The 18,721-nt window shown below is 46.2% G+C and overlaps 1 protein-coding gene across 1 annotated transcript; it reads left to right on the forward strand.

Annotated features, from left to right (window-relative positions):
* Positions 1–317: 317 nt before the first annotated feature.
* LOC311225996 (C-X-C chemokine receptor type 2-like) lies at positions 318–14,941 on the forward strand (the record flags this gene model as incomplete). The annotated part of the gene is made up of 3 exons (XM_084311378.1): positions 318–394; positions 535–1,241; positions 13,860–14,941. The coding sequence occupies 3 exons, from the start codon at positions 318–320 to the stop codon at positions 14,939–14,941; spliced, it is 1,866 nt and encodes a 621-aa protein (XP_084167504.1).
* Between the last annotated feature and the right edge of the window lie 3,780 nt (positions 14,942–18,721).

An 18,721-nucleotide genomic window follows, 5' to 3' on the forward strand; every position in this document is an offset into this window, starting at 1 on the left:
CACATTGTCTCAGAGATAACAAGAGCCATGGATACTGTAACTTTGGGACTGCACATGGAAAGATATATGCTGTTCAGATGCTCACCTTGATATGATATGTGAGCATGTGTATGATGGAGCAAGACGGGTCGTAGACCAACATCAATCATACTGTGAACTATTCTTTAAGGTACTGTTATGATAGATTAATATCGAGGCTTCGTTCAGCAGTGAAGAGTTCACCTTAAAGCAGCTGGTGGCCCAGAGAACAGGGACACCAAGGCAGAGTCACAGGTTCTGAGTGAACAGTGACACCAAGGCAGAGTCACAGGTTCTGAATGAACAGTGACACCAAGGCAGAGTCACAGGTTCTGAACAGTGACACCAAGGCAGAGTCACAGGTTCTGAGTGAACAGTGACACCAAGGCAGAGTCACAGGTTCTGAACAGTGACACCAAGGCAGAGTCACAGGTTCTGAGTGAACAGTGACACCAAGGCAGAGTCACAGGTTCTGAACAGTGACACTAAGGCAGAGTCACATGTTGTTCTGAACAGTGACACCAAGGCAGAGTCACAGGTTCTGAACAGTGACACTAAGGCAGAGTCACATGTTGTTCTGAACAGTGACACCAAGGCAGAGTCACATGTTGTTCTGAACAGTGACACCAAGGCAGAGTCACAGGTTGTTCTGAACAGTGACACCAAGGCAGAGTCACAGGTTGTTCTGAACAGTGACACCAAGGCAGAGTCACAGGTTGTTCTGAACAGTGACACCAAGGCAGAGTCACAGGTTCTGAACAGTGACACCAAGGCAGAGTCACAGGTTCTGAACAGTGACACCAAGGCAGAGTCGCAGGTTCTGAACAGTGACACCAAGGCAGAGTCACAGGTTCTGAACAGTGACACCAAGGCAGAGTCACAGGTTCTGAACAGTGACACCAAGGCAGAGTCGCAGGTTCTGAACAGTGACACCAAGGCAGAGTCGCAGGTTCTGAACAGTGACACCAAGGCAGAGTCACAGGTTCTGAACAGTGACACCAAGGCAGAGTCGCAGGTTCTGAACAGTGACACCAAGGCAGAGTCACAGGTTCTGAACAGTGACACCAAGGCAGAGTCACAGGTTCTGAACAGTGACACCAAGGCAGAGTCACAGGTTCTGAACAGTGACACCAAGGCAGAGTCGCAGGTTCTGAACAGTGACACCAAGGCAGAGTCACAGGTTCTGAACAGTGACACCAAGGCAGAGTCACAGGCTGTTCTGAGTACATGGCAGAATATATATGTTTGAATGGCACATAGGTTTTCCTTAGTGGGTCTCACGATCAGGTGCGTAGCTGGGGGGGGGGGGGGCTTAGGATGATTCCAAGGGCCCAGCACTTTATTTTTTTTTACTAGACATCACTCCGGTGTATTATTGATGCTCTCATTGATACTATGTTTGTTTCTGAAGTGTGTGTGTGTGTGTGAGATATATATAGAGAGAGGGGGGGCTTTGGTAGACTATTGCATTGGTCCATTCATTGAAGATGAACGCAATGCGACATCCTTTACTAGGCTCACCCACCAACAGTGCAGGTGCTGAACTGCTGATCCGAATGTATAGGTAAAAACCATATTATGCGTTTTCATCAATAAATAAATGGCCAAAAAAATATTTCTCTTGCACGCTTACGCACGCTCGCATTCACTGGGGGCCTACAAATACATTCTTTCATGGGGCCCAGAATCTACAGCTACGCCCCTGCTCATGATATAAATTATGTCTGTATAGGAGGAACCGACTGACCTTAAGGGTAAAGCCAGAACTTGTGACACTGAGCATATGAGAACGTGTGGCAGGAAGTATGATAAAGACTTGTGTGTCAACAGAGGTAGTGGTCATGAGATGGGAAGTTCCTCCGATCAACAGTGACTACACAAAAACAAATGGACTAAACTAAGATAAGATATTCCTTTATTGATCCCCTTGGGGAAGTTCAGGCATCATAGCAGCATGGGGGAAGGGGGGGGGGTGGTACAGGTAGTAAAAACAACACAGCAGTGTAAACAATTAGGTCAATATAATTTACTATCTAACTAGCTGAAAACAAAAAAATATGCACATTATTCACAGTGTCACATAAGGTGCAGTATGCATAAGGTAGTGTTATAATTTACTATCTACTGAGTATACATTATTCACAGTATCACAGTATCCACTGAAATATACATTATTCACAGTATCCACATAAGGTGCAGTATGCCTAAGGTAGTGTAGGTTGTCCTCCTTGGGTTCCTATAAGTCCCAGGTCAATGTCTGGTAGCAGTCGCTGCCCCCTGTTGTGGAGCCTGGGGGCTGCTAGTCGCTGCCCACTGTTGTGGAGCCTGATGGCCGCTGGTATGAAGGACTGTCCGAGGCGGTTAGTTGAGTGTCGGGGGGGAATGAGTCTGTGGCTGAACGAGCTTCTCATCTTGACTAGCTCGTCGTAGAGGGGGTGGTAGGGGTTCTCCATGATGGCAGCCAGCTTCCTTATCATCCCCCTCTCTGCCATCACCTCTAGTCTAGGTAGCTCGACTCCCACCACGGAGCTAGCCTTCCTCACCAGCTTGTTGAGCTTGTTGGTGTCCCTTGAGTTGATGTAGCCTCCCCAGCATGCCACAGCATAGAAGAGGACGCTGGCCACTACAGACTGGTAAAATGACTGCAGCAGTCTGTTGCACACATTAAAGGACCTGAGTCTCCTCAGGAAGAACAGCCTGCTCTGTCCCTTCCTGTAGAGGGCCTCTGTGTTATCCGACCAGTCCAGTTTATTGTTCAGGTGTACCCCAAGGAACTTATATGAGTCCACCACCTCCACATCCACCCCTCGGATGGTGATGGGAATCGGGGGGGGCCTCTTCTTGCCCCTCCGGAAGTCCACCACCAGCTCCTTGGTCTTACTGGTGTTGAGTTGGAGGTGGTTGCTGTCGCTCCACCCCACGAAGCTCTCCACCAGGGCTCTGTACTCCTCCTCATCATCGTCGGTGATGTAGCTTACGATGGAGGAGTCGTCTGAGAACTTCTGCAGGTGGCACCCGCTTGAGTTGCGGCAGAAGTCTGAGGTGTAGAGGGTGAAGAGGAAGGGTGACAGCACAGTTCCTTGGGGGGCGCCGGTGTTGCTCACCAGTACGTCAGACTGACTGTCCTTTAGTCTGACGTACTGCGGCCTCTCAGTGAGGTAGTCCTTGATCCAGGCCACCAAGCCGTGCTCCAGCTGCATCGCGGAGAGCTTCTCCGCTAGCAGTGACGGCTGGATGGTGTTGAAGGCGCTGGAGAAATCAAAGAACATAATCCTCACTGAGCTGCGCGGCTTCTCCAGGTGCGTGTACGCTCTGTGGAGCATGTAGATGATGGCATCCTCCACCCCGATGTTTGCCTGGTATGGAAACTGCAGGTGGTTGAGAGTCACGCACCAGGGGCTTGAGGTGTTGCAGGACCAGTCTCTCAAACGTCTTCATGACGTGTGACGTCAGAGCGACTGGCCTGTGTCCAATGTCTTTGCTTTTAAAATTATTTTACGTACGAAAACGAGGGGTTGTGGCATGGCAAGGTTTTTCATATTAGTGCTTTTATCAGCAATACAATGGCTTCAGGGCGTATACACACAGCAGCGTGTTGCCATCCAGCTGTAACTGGTGCCTGATCAACCTCAGGTCCAAAACATTTTAAAGAGGATAATCTACATGAGGCAAACGCAGTCAAAGGGGCTGTCAGGGAGCTGTAAGCTGATTTATGACATGACTATCGCTGTATATCTCTAGATGGGCCCAAAGATGATTTGTGCATCATATCTACATCCTATCTTATGACAGTGATGGGTAGATAATGTGACCTCGGGAACTTACCATGGAAACCTCGTGGTTGAGTCCAAGAAAGTAAGCGATTGCTTCTTTCTAATAATATTTATTTCACCATATCCACAAAATCATTTCAGACTGTTGTTTGGGGTTTAGCTACAATGTCATCATATTTTCACATGAGCAGAAAATGTGATTTTCAAATTAGAAATTGGCTGAAAGTTTGATTATTGTGTAAGTGTAAAAAATTAAACCATATAAATCTAGTGTGACTTGTGTTCCTTGGTAAGCTATGGTTAGGGTTAGGTGTCAATCAATCAAATGCATTTGTATAGCACATTTAAACATGACACTTGTCAACCAAAGTGCTTTACAGTGGGCCACATAGCAAAAAAAAGGCTTGAAGTTGGACTTACGGGTGGTTAGGAGACCCTTATCAGCAGATCTGAGGGCCCTGACGTTGGTGTATAGGGGGTGAGGAGGTCTGCTAGGTAAAAGGGGGCCTTACCAAGCTTTGCAGACGAATAGGAGAACTTTGAATTCTATCCTATAACGTACTGGGAGCCAGTGAAGGGTGGCAAGAATAGGGGTGATATGAGCTCTCTTCAGAGTACCTGTGAGTAATCGTTTTGGGGTAGCTGTAGGCGGGCTATGGTCGACTTATTAAGCCCCAGGTACAGGGAGTTACACTAATCAGTGGTGAAGATACTAGGGCAGACAGGTTTCCCAGGCTGCTGGTGATAACACTGGTTTGGTTTGGGGGGCCAAAAAGGAGGATTTCGCATTTAGAATCGTTGAGTTGTAGGAAATGTTGTGCCATCCAGCATTTGATGTCATCTAAACAGGATCGGAGGCTGTCAAGACTGGACTTGTCATTGGGTGTTCCTTTGTAAGCTATGGTTATGTATCGTATGGCTTACGCTCTGCGCTGCCTACTGGAATATATCCCATATCAGTCTATATACTGAATACATTTCTCCACATGTACCTATACACACCCATCCGCCTGGCCACACCCCCATCCGCTCCTCTACATAAGCAGGGGTGTGGCCATACTAACAGCTCCTTCCCTATTTTCACCACGGCGAGTGTCTGTATACACCACTTGAGTTTTAGTGTAAAATAGTTGTTGGAGAGGAACTGCGTGGACATTGTTTCTTGTTTTTTCTCTCTCTCACGATTTATGAGAAAAAGCTAAGTCATAATGTCTATCTAATTCGGGGGGTTCGAGCGCTCACAACGTCACCCTTCACCAGCGTTTTTCTATTGCCGCGTCCGCCGTGCGTCGTGGGGCTGCTCTGACTCCACGGTCGTGGCAGTCGTCCTCTGGTGGCTGAGGATTTGAGACGCAGGCTCTTCGCCTCTGCTCGCTCCCGTCGTAGGGCGGCGAGCTGCAGGGGCGAACGGCCTGGCTTTGGGGAACTGCTGGAGCCAAACGAGGGTGCTCCTGCTCTGTCTCCGTTTCCGATGGAAACTGAGGATTTTATGGAGGGAGCGGGAGCGCTCTTGTTTGATGCCCCAATGGAGATGTATCACTCTCCCCCTCAGGGTGTGGCAGGGGGTGTTGTGTCTCCTTGGGGTCCCTTGTTCTCCGATGTTGGGTTAGAACCTCCGACTCGGAGACAAGATGCCCAGCTATCTGCCGCGTCGGATGGTGGCGCCACACATGGCAGTCCTCCCGCACGTGAGGGACGCGGGCGACGTGGAGGAAGGTGCGCAAGGGGAGTTGCGTGCCTTGTTCCCCGAGCTCATGGCGGCCGCCGCAGCAGCTAATGGCATGGCGTTGCCGCAGCCTCTGCCTGCACCTGTCCCTGATGACATGATAGGTCATCTTTGGCAACGTCGTCCTGTGAGGGAGACGGGCGTTGTCTGCCCATTATTCCCTTCAATAGAGGCCTACGTGCGACAGGGACAGGTAATCTCCCGCATCACTGGCCTTACCCCCGCCTACGTGCCAGTCACGCGGGTGGCGGGTTTGGTCCAGGGATTAAGGGATGGGGTGCCTCGGCTTGATAGCCCGATGACATCTATTCTTTATCCCGAAGTGGTGTGGGAGCCGTAGCAAAAGCCGGTTCCCCAAGGGAAATCGGCTAGGCAGATGGTTAACTGGAGTGACCAGGCATACATCGCCGCGACTCAGAGCCTGGCTGCGACGTCTAACATTGCGCAGCTGGCGCGCTACATGTCGGGGATGATGGCGGGCGGGTCGGTGTTGGACGACCATCAGCAATACCTTCACGCCCAGGCGGCTGGAGCCATCCTGCACCTTACTCAGCTGCAGGCGATAGCCGCCGGGAAGGGGCGCACCCTGGCCACTCTGTCCCAGCGCCACCTTTGGCTGGAGCAGGCGAGGGTGCCTGAACAGAAGCGGCTTCCCCTGCTCACGGCCCCCCTCTCTCCCTGCTCTTCGGGTTGGCCATGCAGCAGATGACGGCTGCTTGCAGAGAGATGGAGGAGGAGCGCGCTGTGCTCCAACCCCATTTCCCCCCACCTGATGCCACCGGTGATGGCCGACGGAGACAACGTCGTCAGAGGTCCGCGACCGTTGCCACCGCCACCACCGCCGCCGCTGCTGGGCCTTCGTCCAAGAAGGCCAGGAGTGGAGGGAGTGCCTCGTCCGCCGCAGCCAGCCGCCCCATGCCCCTCCGGGCCGGCTCCCCGTGGGGGCAAGCACCGTGCTGCATGCGGCAGGCGCCGCTAGTGACTTTCCCCTGTTTACCCCTGTTCCCTTCCCCGCCCCAACCATATGCTTTTTGTTACAACTAAATAAAGGGTCCCTCCTGGTGAGGGACTGTTTTTTGTTACAAACTGTGTGTTTATTCACTGTATATGTTGGGGATACAATGTGTGAACCCTCGCCTAGCTGTGGGGTTGTTTAGGAGAGCAGGACTGTTTCTTGTAAATCGTTCTGGTCGCTATATATATGTGTGCTTGGCAAGGCCTGTGGCTAGCACTCGGTCGAAAGACTTTTCTTTCCTCATCCTGAAGAAATATGTTTCTTCTTATAGTGGTAATTTTTACCGTTGTCTGAGGGGGTTGTGTGTATTCTGTTACATTGAAAATGATGGCATCGAGTCCACAACTTTGTTGGAGTGTTAGCCTACAGAAGTGCTCGTGTGTGTAGCTTGTACCGAGGTCTTGACCCTCTCTTAAACTTCTGTATTTTTCTTAAAACATGAAACACGGGTGTCGTGTTCGCACATAAGCCTACGGCCTTGTTTATAAACCCTGTTCGCAGACGAGTTGTCGTCTGTGGCTGGCGTGCGTTGGTTTAGTTTATCCTGGTAGGATATACGCTTTTCATACAGTATGCTGGCTACATGGGTATCATCGCTGATGGTTGTTTTTCATCGTATCCGGGGTGTGGGGTCATGAGGGGTGAACTGATAAACCCCTCCTTCCCTCTTTTCTGATTGGTCAGGGGGTTGGGCCTTCTGTCCTTCAGGCTCCCTGCCGCACTGATTGGTCAGTGCAGCACGGGGTAGGGAGAGGGGGGGGGGGGTGTAGGGAGTTCCCTGGTTCCACGCCTTTTTTGGCCAGGTGGGTCACGGAATTCCCCCCGCCATAGAGTACGTCACTGGGCGCGTTTCTATTGGTTGTGAGACTTCCGTGAGTTCTTTTCAGGCTCTGGACCTCTGTTGTTGTCAAGATGGGTGTTGCGGTGCATGTGAACTTAAGAGTTCTGCTCTGTGCTCTGTTACATATGTCTTGAGCTTTTGGTCACGTGGCTCAATGTTACATATATCTTTTCAATTTGTTGCTCACGTGGGAAGTCTCTCTGGTGGTTCCCCGTCCCCTCTCTTTTATAGAGCGGGTTTGACAGGGGTGTTGTTTTTTCCCTCGGACACGTCATTGGGACCCATGTCCGTATTTTTTGGCGGCTTCTTGCCGTTCTCCCAGGCGGCTTGGAGGAATGTTATCTGGGTTCTTGTTAGGATTACCATTGATATGTTTTGGGTCTTGACGTGTACATAGTGCTGGCCCTGGGTGCTTCTGTGTGGAACCACGCATGGGCTTGCGCGCCTTGGTTGCTCATCATTGAAACAGCGTTTTTATGGGGCAACTGGGATGGAGTTTTGTCTCTTCGGAGCGCCAGTGTACTAGGTTTGTCTCGATGAATTCTCGTTCATCTCTGGGGGATGATAACGGAATAGATCAAAGCGTTGGCAGAGGGGTCTCGCGCTTTTGGGATGGGCCACCGGAGGTGTTCGTGGTTATGTCACTACGTGTTATCCTTCACTATTGCTTGGTCCATATTGTGTTGTACCTTGCGCTGTGCTAAAGGAGCCTGGTCCTTCTCCATAATTTTTTCGCCCCTCTCTTCTCCTGCTTGGCGGGGCTGGGAGGGGGCTGTCGAGGTGGTTCTTGTACCCCTCTGGCATCCCTGTGTACGTCCTGGTCCGCCGGGCCCAGGTCCGGACTCGTTTTCGTCGACCTGTTGGCCTGGGTTAACCCCTTCTTGAGAACTGAAACACTTGTACTGCTTGGGGGGGTTATAGGAACAACCGCCTCCTGTTAGGTGGTGGTTGGTTTCCAGGTGTGTTGGTAGCGGAGTCGACTCTCGGGTTAGGCCGGGCTTGACCCCGTCTGCCTGCGAGTGTGCCCCCCGCACCTTTCATGACGTCTGCCAATCGTGTCTGCCTTTTCTGCCTCGGCCCCTCTAGAGGGTCAGGTTTTTTTTGTGGAGGCTGCGACATGGTGCACAGCATACCGTACGCCCCTTCTGCCGGGGTGTTGTTTTCAGCAGACCCCTTTGGCGCCTGTCTAGTCCGCAGTGCTCCAGGCTCGGGTCAAGTCCTTTTGACCTGTTACCTGGATTGAGGGATCGACCTATTTGGGGGTTGAGGGTCTCCCCGGTGCGCTGCTTGGTCCCGCTGTGGGTGTAGCCTCTTGAGTGCTTCAGGGCGGCGTGCTGTAGGAGGGAAGGGCCTGCTCTTGGATGGGCCCTGTCCGATACGCTGGCAATGTGGGGGGTGGTGTCACTAGTGACCACCTGGTGGGGTCTCGATGCTGCTGCGTCGTTGGCCTCACCAGGCCCCCTTTTTTCCGGGGGGTCCTGGCCCTTCTGGGGCTGGGTCCTCCTTCGCGCTCTGCTGCTACAGCCTTGCCACAGGGTTGGGTTTTTGACCTTGACCCTGTGATATTAGGGGTTGTAACGGGGTTTTCTTCTTCCCATTCGTTCCCTAGTGGCATGTGGGTTGCGCGCCTGTGTAGTCGTGGGTTCTTCTGTGGGAAGGTAAGTCCCACGGTCTGCTCACCCTGTGTGTTGAGTTCTAAGACCCTCTTCGCACAGTCGGATCCGATTCCCTCCCGTCCTCCACTAGGGGGGTCCGGGGGCTCGGGTCCTCCCCGGTTCTGATGGTTGTGGGGTGCCTCAGCGGGTACATTTGTCAAGCTTCCGCTCTGCTCAGCTCCTGTATTCCAGTAGGCAGCGCAGAGCGTAAGCCATACGATACATAACATACGGTTATCCTATAACCATAGGATTGGAGCTTTAAAAAGATGAAATCATGCTGCATATTGCCAAACAGGAAAGTAGCCTATAGTTAAGAGTGATGCGAGGAGGAGTGAACAGAGATGCAACCTCTTTTCCTTTTTTTGCTTGTGACATACCCAGTGGCTGCTTGTCACGAAAGAGGACGCCACAATGACTGGTGAGTGATTACACTTAACAAATATGTTGGCATTTCTAGTCTATTATAATTAATTATACTGTATTTTGTCTCATAGCTTTGACTGACCAGTTTTACAACATTGTATTACCCCGTGAAATATGTTGAATTCCATTGTTGAATGAATCTAGTCAAACAGGTTTTCTTTGAAATCTTTATTTATTTTATATACAGTATATAGGCAGACATGCATGGATTATCATAGACCTTTTTCTTTTCTTTAAAAGAAATAGGCAAATATATTCCATCCACACTGTTGTAAAATACACACCAATGTAGTATTATGTAAAAATAATAACAATGACAATAAGAACAGTATGACAGCCCTAGACCCCCCTCCGCCCCCTTGATTTCCTAGAACAGGTGTGAGGCTGTAAGGCACAATGTCTAATAGAGAAGTAGAACTAAGCTGTTGCTATTTCCACAACGTCAGGTGTTATTTTTCATGTTTGCAGATGTCAGGTGAGGATTGGCTCTCTCACTAATGCCAAACAGAGTTACCAAAGGGTCTGGATCTAGATTCCACTGTTTTTAGAACATCTCCGTGCTGCATGCTATATGCACACTTTTCTGTTAGCAACCTAACTTTTGTAGCTTTCCAAATATCCTAGCCCTGCCAGAAGCTCTGTAATCCAGCTTGGAAGAGCAGTGTCTTTTTGGAGCCTTTATAAAACTTGAAAATAAAAATAGAAAAAATCTGAAATAGTTTTTCATGTGTGTTGGATAAAATCTTACCTTTTCCCCCCTGATTCTTGGGACTTGGGTTGGGAGAACACATTTCTGAAACCAAAGAGATTGTTCATTATTGTTCTGTGTGTTTTCTTTGTCTGTGATGTCCTTGATTTCCGTTTCGTTTTTTATTTAGTATAATGATGTAACTCATTTATACATTCATATGACATATGACATTCATATGCATATATTCTGATGTATATAAAAAGACATACTGTATGTCACTTCATTTTGCAATACAGGGTTGAGGTTATGCATGCATTATTACACAATTAAACCAGGCCAACCTAAAATTGAAAGGAATGGCTTATACTCAACTGGGTTAAGATGTTGGCTATGATAGGAAAGATGTCTTTCCAGAGTTTTTGTAAGTGAGGGCACAGCCAGTACATGTGGATAAGGGTAGCATCGTTGTTTTGGCACTTGTCATGTGATATCCGGTTAGATGTTGGTTGAAACTGAAAATGACTGTTTAACCTTGGACACGTGGGCACTATGATCTACCTTAAATGACACAGCATCTTACACAGTGAGGACTTGTGTATTGATGTGAGGATGGAATCCCATTGGTCATCACCAGATAGTTGTGTACAGTATACCCCAACATCATGTTCCCAAGATGTTTAATCCTGTCCAGAGGTGGACATTCATTAAACCTTTTTAAGGAAAACCTTTGAAGTAGTCTATCGTATTTAAGATAAAATTACTCGTGTATCAAAAGTAATAATATTTCAATATAATCTACTATGTATGCAAGTGTATTTTTGGTGCTTGGAAGTATTCACATGATTAAATATTTTGTATGTACTTTCTACTTAAGTAGTACACACACCATTAACTAAATCCCTTCATCTCTGCAATAAACGTCACTCAGTTTTTTCAGAGACTTCTAATATACTTTGCGTTACTCACTTGGTGCAATATAGGAACAACTAGAATGGGTCTTCATTGGAGCACTATGTCCTCATGCTATAGTGGGTCATAAATAGTTCCCCCCAATGAATGAAGGATGTATGGCATGTACATATAAGCTATTCCTTTATTGATCCCCTTGGGGAAATTCAGTTTTTTTTTAATATATCTTTTTAAGATAAGATAAACAATAATAATAATAATAATAATAATAATAATAATAATAATAATAATAATAATAATAATAATAATAATAATAATAATAATAATAATAATAATAATAATAATAATAATAATAATAATAATAATAATAATAATAATAATAATAATAATAATAATAATAATAATAATAATAATATATTTGATTTGTAGATTGTGGAGTTGTGGAGCAAATCTCAAAGCGCTACATTGTAAAATAACATAAAAGCTAGCAAGAGAGTAAAAAAAGATAATGTAAAATAAGCAAGAGTAAGACTAAAACTAGTAAGGAGTAAAAAGAACACTATAGAACTAGTAAAAGAGTAGAACAAAAACATTAAATAAGAAGGGCTAAAACTGGTAAAAGAACATAAAATGTGTGGAGCTAAAACTAGATAAAAATCAACAAAAGGCTCTATTAAAAAGATGAGTTTTTAGGCCCTTTTTAAAAGCATCCACAGTCAATATAAAATACAATATCCGATAATCCATTTTCCCAATGATAAATCCCTATACGGGTGGATGGTGGAACCCATTACAAAAGGATTTGAAGCTAGAATTGGATCATTGGAATTGATCATTTTAAAGAACAAATTGGACATCTTCTTGCTCGTGTGTTTAATATTGTCTGTTTTCATTGAAATATGACATTAACATTAACATCGACTACAGCTCGGCATTCAATACCATAGTCCCCTCCATACTCATAGCCAAGCTCAGGGACCTGGGCTTGGGCTATGACCTCTGCCAGTGGGTCTTGGACTTCCTGACTGGCAGACCCCAGGTGGTGAGAGCAGGCAACTGCACCTCCTCATCCATCACCCTCAACATAGGGGCCCCCCAGGGCTGTGTTCTGAGTCCCCTCCTCTACTCCCTGTACACACACGACTGTGTGGCTCAGCGGAGTAGCAATACAATCGTCAAATTTGCTGACGACACAGTGGTGGTGGGCCTGATCTCTGCCAACGACGAGAGGGCCTACCTGGAAGAGGTCAAGGTCCTGGCGGGATGGTGCCAGGAAAACAGCCTCTCCCTGAACGTCAGCAAAACAAAGGAGATGATTGTGGACTTCAGGAGGTCGGGGGTCAAGGACTACAGCCCCCTCAGCATCGACGGGGCACCGGTTGAGAGAGTCAACAGCTTCAAGTACCTCGGAGCCCACATATCCGAGGACTTGACATGGACCATACACATTAACAGTGTGGTGAAGAAGGCACGACAACGCCTCTACTTCCTCAGGCGCCTAAGGAAGTTCCAAGTCAGCCAGAAGATCCTTAAGAACTTCTACTCATGTACAATAGAGAGCATCTTGACCGGCAACATCACCTCCTGGTTTGGGAATAGCACTGCAAAAGACCAAAGCAGACTACAAAGAGTGACACGTTCAGCCGAACGCACAATTGGAGGGGGGCTCCCCACCCTCCAGAACATTTACTACAAGCGTTGCAAGGGGAAGGCTAAGAGAATTATTAAGGACTCGAGCCACCCGAACAACTGCCTCTTTGAACTGCTGCCGTCAGGCAAGCGATACAGGAGTCTCAAGGCGAGCACAGAAAGACTCAGAAGTAGCTTCTATCCCCAGGCCATCAGGCTGCTAAACGAACAATGAATGAACACTACACAACAACAACCACCAAACACACATAGCACACACATCCACACGCACACACTCACTTTAAACAAACACACTGTAGCACCCACTACACACACTTTATAGCACACACCCACTTTAAACAAACACACTGTAGCACCCACTCCCCACACTTTATATTTATGGATGAAGGATTGCACTACAACTCGTACACCTTACTGTAAATTGTACCTAAAATTGTACCTCATCCCATTTCTGCTTTGCACTAGATAGTACTGTACATTAGTACACTGCATAGTATTGTGTATTGTATATTATATGGTAACTCAGAACATTGTACATATGTCTATACCGAACAACTGTGACCTCATTTTCTTCTTCTAAATTCATGCTATATTATGTTATTATGTTATTTGATACTATCTTGTCTAGCACAGTCTCTGGAGCGTAACAGTAAGAAGCATTTTGTATGAAAGTATTCTGTACTTCTGTATGACAACTATTAAAGAACTTGAACTTGAACTTGAACATATTAACATTGTCTCTAAGTTTTAGTAGTTGTGTGCTCTCACTATCTTGTTTTTATTAGTGTTTGTTTTAATGTTGTTATATATGTGAACATTTTCTGTATGCTGCCTTCTTGACCAGGGCTCACATAAATAAAGGATAAAAAAAAGAGGAAATTAATTCCCCAAAAAGTTTTCCTATTGCCAGATATGAAACATATTCCCACACGCTCATCCTTGTGCCTCTGTAACTTTCTGCAACAAAGCCCCAACATTGTGAGATATTGCACAGATTCACACACCAACACGCAGACACTACCAAATGCATAATGTCCAGGCTTCGCCTTCCGCGGACATAATTACAGCTTATCGGCTTATCATCAAAATAAAAATTAAAAAAGGTTTATTGTTTCACTGTTTTTGTCTGTTAATAAAAAAAATCTTAATTTTCAGATCCAAATACCTCTTCCCTCTTCATTGATGACTTTGGTGACTTTTACGAAGAGCTCAACTACACAAATGGCATTAATGACACCGACTTCATCCCTGACCCCATCACTATGTCCTGTGACCCCTTGTCCATCTCGAGTGCAGTGATGGTTGGTGTCTGTGTCTTTTATTCCCTCATCTTCCTGTTGGCGATCCCTGGAAACCTTGTAGTGGGAGTGGTCATTGGCTCCAGCAAGCAGACATTGTCTCCCTCTGACCTGTACCTCCTCCACCTGGCATTGGCTGACATTTTGCTGGCACTCACCCTCCCTTTTTGGGCCATAACTGTTATGGTGGGCTGGGTGTTTGGAGACGCCATGTGCAAAATAATCAGCCTCCTGCAAGAGCTTAGCTTCTATGCTAGCATCCTCTTCCTGGCTTGCATTAGTATGGATCGCTACCTTGTGATCGTGCGAGCCATGGAGGCACGTACGACTAGCAGACGTCTAGTCAGCTGGGGGGTTTGTATCATTGTCTGGTTTGCCGGAGGTCTGCTGTCCCTGCCGGCACTGTTAAACTCTTCCTTCCCTCACAGCGCCGGGCGATCAGTGTGTGCCGAACTCTACGACCCTGGCAGCGCCGATGAGTGGAGGTTGACCACCAGAGGCCTGCGCCACACCCTGGGCTTCATTCTCCCCCTGGCTGTCATGCTGACCTGCTACGGAGTGACCGTCAAGCGTCTCCTGCGGACCCGAGGCGGGTTCCAGCGGCAACGGGCCATGAGAGTGATCGTGGCCGTGGTCGTTGCGTTCCTGCTCTGCTGGACCCCTTACCACCTGGCGGTGATGGCAGACACCCTTCTCCGGGCCAAGGTGGTGTTGTACATGTGCCAGACAAGGAATGCGGTGGATAAGGCCATGTTTGCCACCCAAAGCCTGGGCCTGCTTCACAGTTGTGTCAATCCTGTGCTGTATGCATTTGTAGGGGAGAAATTCAGGAGGAATTTGATGCAGGTGCTGAGAAAGACGGGCATGGTCGAGAGAGTGTCGGTGACGAGGGCCAGCAGGTCCTCACTGTCATCGGAGATTACGTTCACATTCATGTAATGGCATCAAAGGGACACAAGTGTGTGTGTGTGTGTGTGTGTGTGTGTGTGTGTGTGTGTGTGTGTGTGTGTGTGTGTGTGTGTGTGTGTGTGTGTGTGTGTGTGTGTGTGTGTGTGTGTGTGTGTGTGTGTGTGTGTGTATTGTATTTACTGTATTGATTTGTGCAAGTGAGCTGCTTGCTATTTGTTTCTTCATGTACAATCTCACATCTTGCCTTTGACTCAGCCTAGTCCTAAAACAAAACACATCAACATCTCTATTAACTCTGCAATGTGCAATTCGTCTTAGTTTACAAACTTGTACATAGTAATTGAACGTAGTTGATCTTTACATCATGTATGCCAAATAGCAAAAGGCAGAAGTCATTACAAAGATTCAAATCTATGATGTCATCAAGATGTAATGTTTTGAGCTGAGAAAGATGGTAAAAGAAATGGTAGATGTGTCAGTGGTTTACGTGTATTCTGGGTTGAGTCCTCTTAGTTCTTTGGTTTCTTTTGGAGAGAGTTGTTCATGATTTGGCTCATAGAGTCTTCTGTAAAGAGGCAAGGTGCATTGAATGTGAAAACAGCCCTGATTATGAAAGATGCAAGACTTTACCCTCACACAGGATCTCAACCTTTATTGGCAGGTGACAATAATATTGACTAAATTCCTCTGAACCCAGCATTTGAAATACATTAAACGTTGTGGATTCACATTACCTCAATATTTAGACTAGGTACAGTATATAAGCTAAATAAATATGTTTTGTTTTTCAGGAGGACAGGAAAGTTGCTCTCGTAAGTCCAAAAGTCACCAATGGCTTTTCATAAAAAAACAACAAACAGTCAAACTGAATTTATCCAGGGACTACATTTTTACATTGATGGATCTCACATGGGAACCCCAACCCAGAGGTTGAGAATGCCTGTGTGAGATCAACACCTCCTCACTTTCCCAGATGTATGACAGAGGTTGTAATTTATGTATCACTGTAAATAATAGTGCAAAAGGAAAACAAACATGTTTTCCATCTATTTTCTTTCACGTGGAACTAGTGTTGAATTTGTCATCTGTACACAAAGGAAGCTGCCCAATGTAAACTCAAGATGCAAAGTCTTTCATTGTTTCTGTGTTTGTTGTTTTCATCCCCAGTCATCCAAAACTCTGACCATCTTGAGTCTTTATTTACCATGGGTAGGTTCACTGAGCACATGTGCTCCTTTTCAGCAACGCCCTGCGTTACACACACACACACACACACACACACACACACACACACACACACACACACACACACACACACACACACACGCCTACAACCACAGTCTTCTATTGATACTAAGCAGCTATACGGGAGCAGTTGGGGGTAAAAGGATATTTCACTTTAGTAGGAAACAAATCAGCAGCCTTACCTCTATCTAAAGTCATCTCCTAATAAGCTAGCAACCACTGCTGTCCCTGTCATCCGCTGTCAACATCACCATTCATCCCAGGTGTCAAGCTCCTCATTCACTTCCATTCATTTTGAGTCTAAATATCATACTTCTGAAATTATATTTAGACATGGTCCCCAGAATGAATGGAAGTGAATGAGGAGCCTGACACCTGTGAGAAATGGTGGTGTTGACAGCGGATGACAGGGACAGCAGTAGTCACTAGTTCATTAGTAGATGACTTTAGATAGAGGTAAGAGTGGGATGCCCCCCGGACCCCGGTTTTGAACGGGAACCGGTACTATATTAGAAAATACCGGAGTATTTATAAGCTCCGACGTCCTCGGTACTGCTATCGATACTCTAGAGAAATTATTATTATTATTATTATTATTATTATTATTATTATTTAAAAGTTGCGAACGATCCTCTCTCTGCACGAGAAGCGAGCCGCAGCCAGCGAGGCAATTATTACACACACTCCTCGCGAGTCGCTCGCTAGTGCTACACATAGACATACGGGTACTACATACGGGTACTCCTTAATGAAAGTGCTGTCCCCGACGCCCCGTGCTATAGCGCGCTGCACACAGACAGCAGCTCTGCATGCACTGAGTCGTGATCATGGCGGATAGAGCGAAGCGTTCTTCTAAAGTATGGATATACTTTACAAGGGTCAATGCCGACAATGCACGTTGCCACAAGTGCAACAAAACATTTGTCAGTAAGGGTGGCAATACGAGCAACCTATCAAAACATTTGTTGGCAAAACATGATATTAGCGTGCAGAAATGCGCCGTATTCGACTGCCTTGCGCGCAGTGGTCCATCTGCATCCACGTCCACTGCAGCCGGTAAGCCAAGATACGGAGTTTCCTAGGCTAATAACGAATTATTACAAATAAGCTAATAAACAAAATAATTGTTTAGCTACAAATACTACAATCTAAAAACTTTTTATAGATCGTCAAGCTGAGGCGTCAGCCACCAATGTGTCCCAGGCCAGTGAGCCCACCACACATCCTCCCTCTACCTCCACCACCCAAAGTCCTTTCACCCTAGCAGCTAGAGGAAGGATGACAGAGGATAGGGTGAACGAGTGTCACAGGGCTGTGACAAAGTTTGTTGTCAAAGGCCTGCACCCCTTCTCTACAGTGGAGTCCAAGGGCTTTAGGTAACAACTAATCATTCAGTGTATATCGTTTTTTTTGTATACATAGTTGTCTAACTTGTTTGTTGTTGTTGTTGTTGTTGTTGTTGTTGTTGTTGTTGTTGTTGTTGTTATAATATAAGTTATTATTGAAGCAGCTATTCCCACCACTCCACACAAATTTATAATAATTCAATCATTTCTAATCTTTACTGTAGGGAGATGACCAATGCTCTCAACTGCAAATATAAAAATCATAAAAAAATAATCAAAAAGAACCGATAAGAGTATCGATAAAGTACCGAACCGTTAAGCAGTATCGATAAGAGTAGTAGTATCGATAAAATCCTAACGATACTAAGACTGCTGATTGCTGACAAGATCTACTAAAGTGAAATATCCCGTTAAGTGCCTTCCCATCAAGGGAAGACATTCCACAATAGGGGTGTAAGTAACGGTACACAAAAACCACGGTTCGGTACATACCTCAGTTTTGAAGTCACGGTTCGGTACGGTGGGGGAAAGTTTGGCTTGCCATGTTCCACTCAGGGGTGATGTAGTGTGCAGTAACTAATTGTACTTGTCAACGAATATTCTATATTGAAATGAATAACCGACATGTAATTTTTTTTTTAAAGATTATACTAGATTGTGAAAAAAACAGCCCCCGGTGGGCGGTCGTTAGTTATTAACATACCGTTGTATTTGTTCGGTACACAGCCTTACGGAACCTAAGGTCCAGTAGTGAAACGGTTCGGTACGGATACGTGTACCTTTACACTCCTATTCCACATGTTGTATGCGGCTTCTGATGCCCAATGCTATGCACCCATCTGATTTCCATGTACACACCTCGTCTGGGAATGTTTGGTGATGCTTTTCTTGTTTTCCAATTCAAAATATGAGCATATGACCTTTCGGTTGTAAGGGTCACTAATCAAATACTTTATAAGGGCTCATCTTTTCTCACATTCTCTCAACATGACAGCGTAGTTATGATGAACGCACAAAAATCCTCTCAAACCGAACATTTTGGCCATTCCTCAACAGATAAGCAAAGTCAATACATTTGGCCTGATCATTATAGATAACCAATAGAGATGACTGACTGTATAGTTAATTAATATTCATGACATACACAAAGTGTATTAAGAAATATCAAGATTAGATGAGAAATATCCAACAACAAATAACATAAGCATATCCTGGGCTG

Source organism: Notolepis coatsorum, assembly GCF_963971535.1.
Source record: "Notolepis coatsorum genome assembly, chromosome: 3".
Classification (NCBI taxonomy): Eukaryota; Metazoa; Chordata; class Actinopteri; order Aulopiformes; family Paralepididae; genus Notolepis; species Notolepis coatsorum.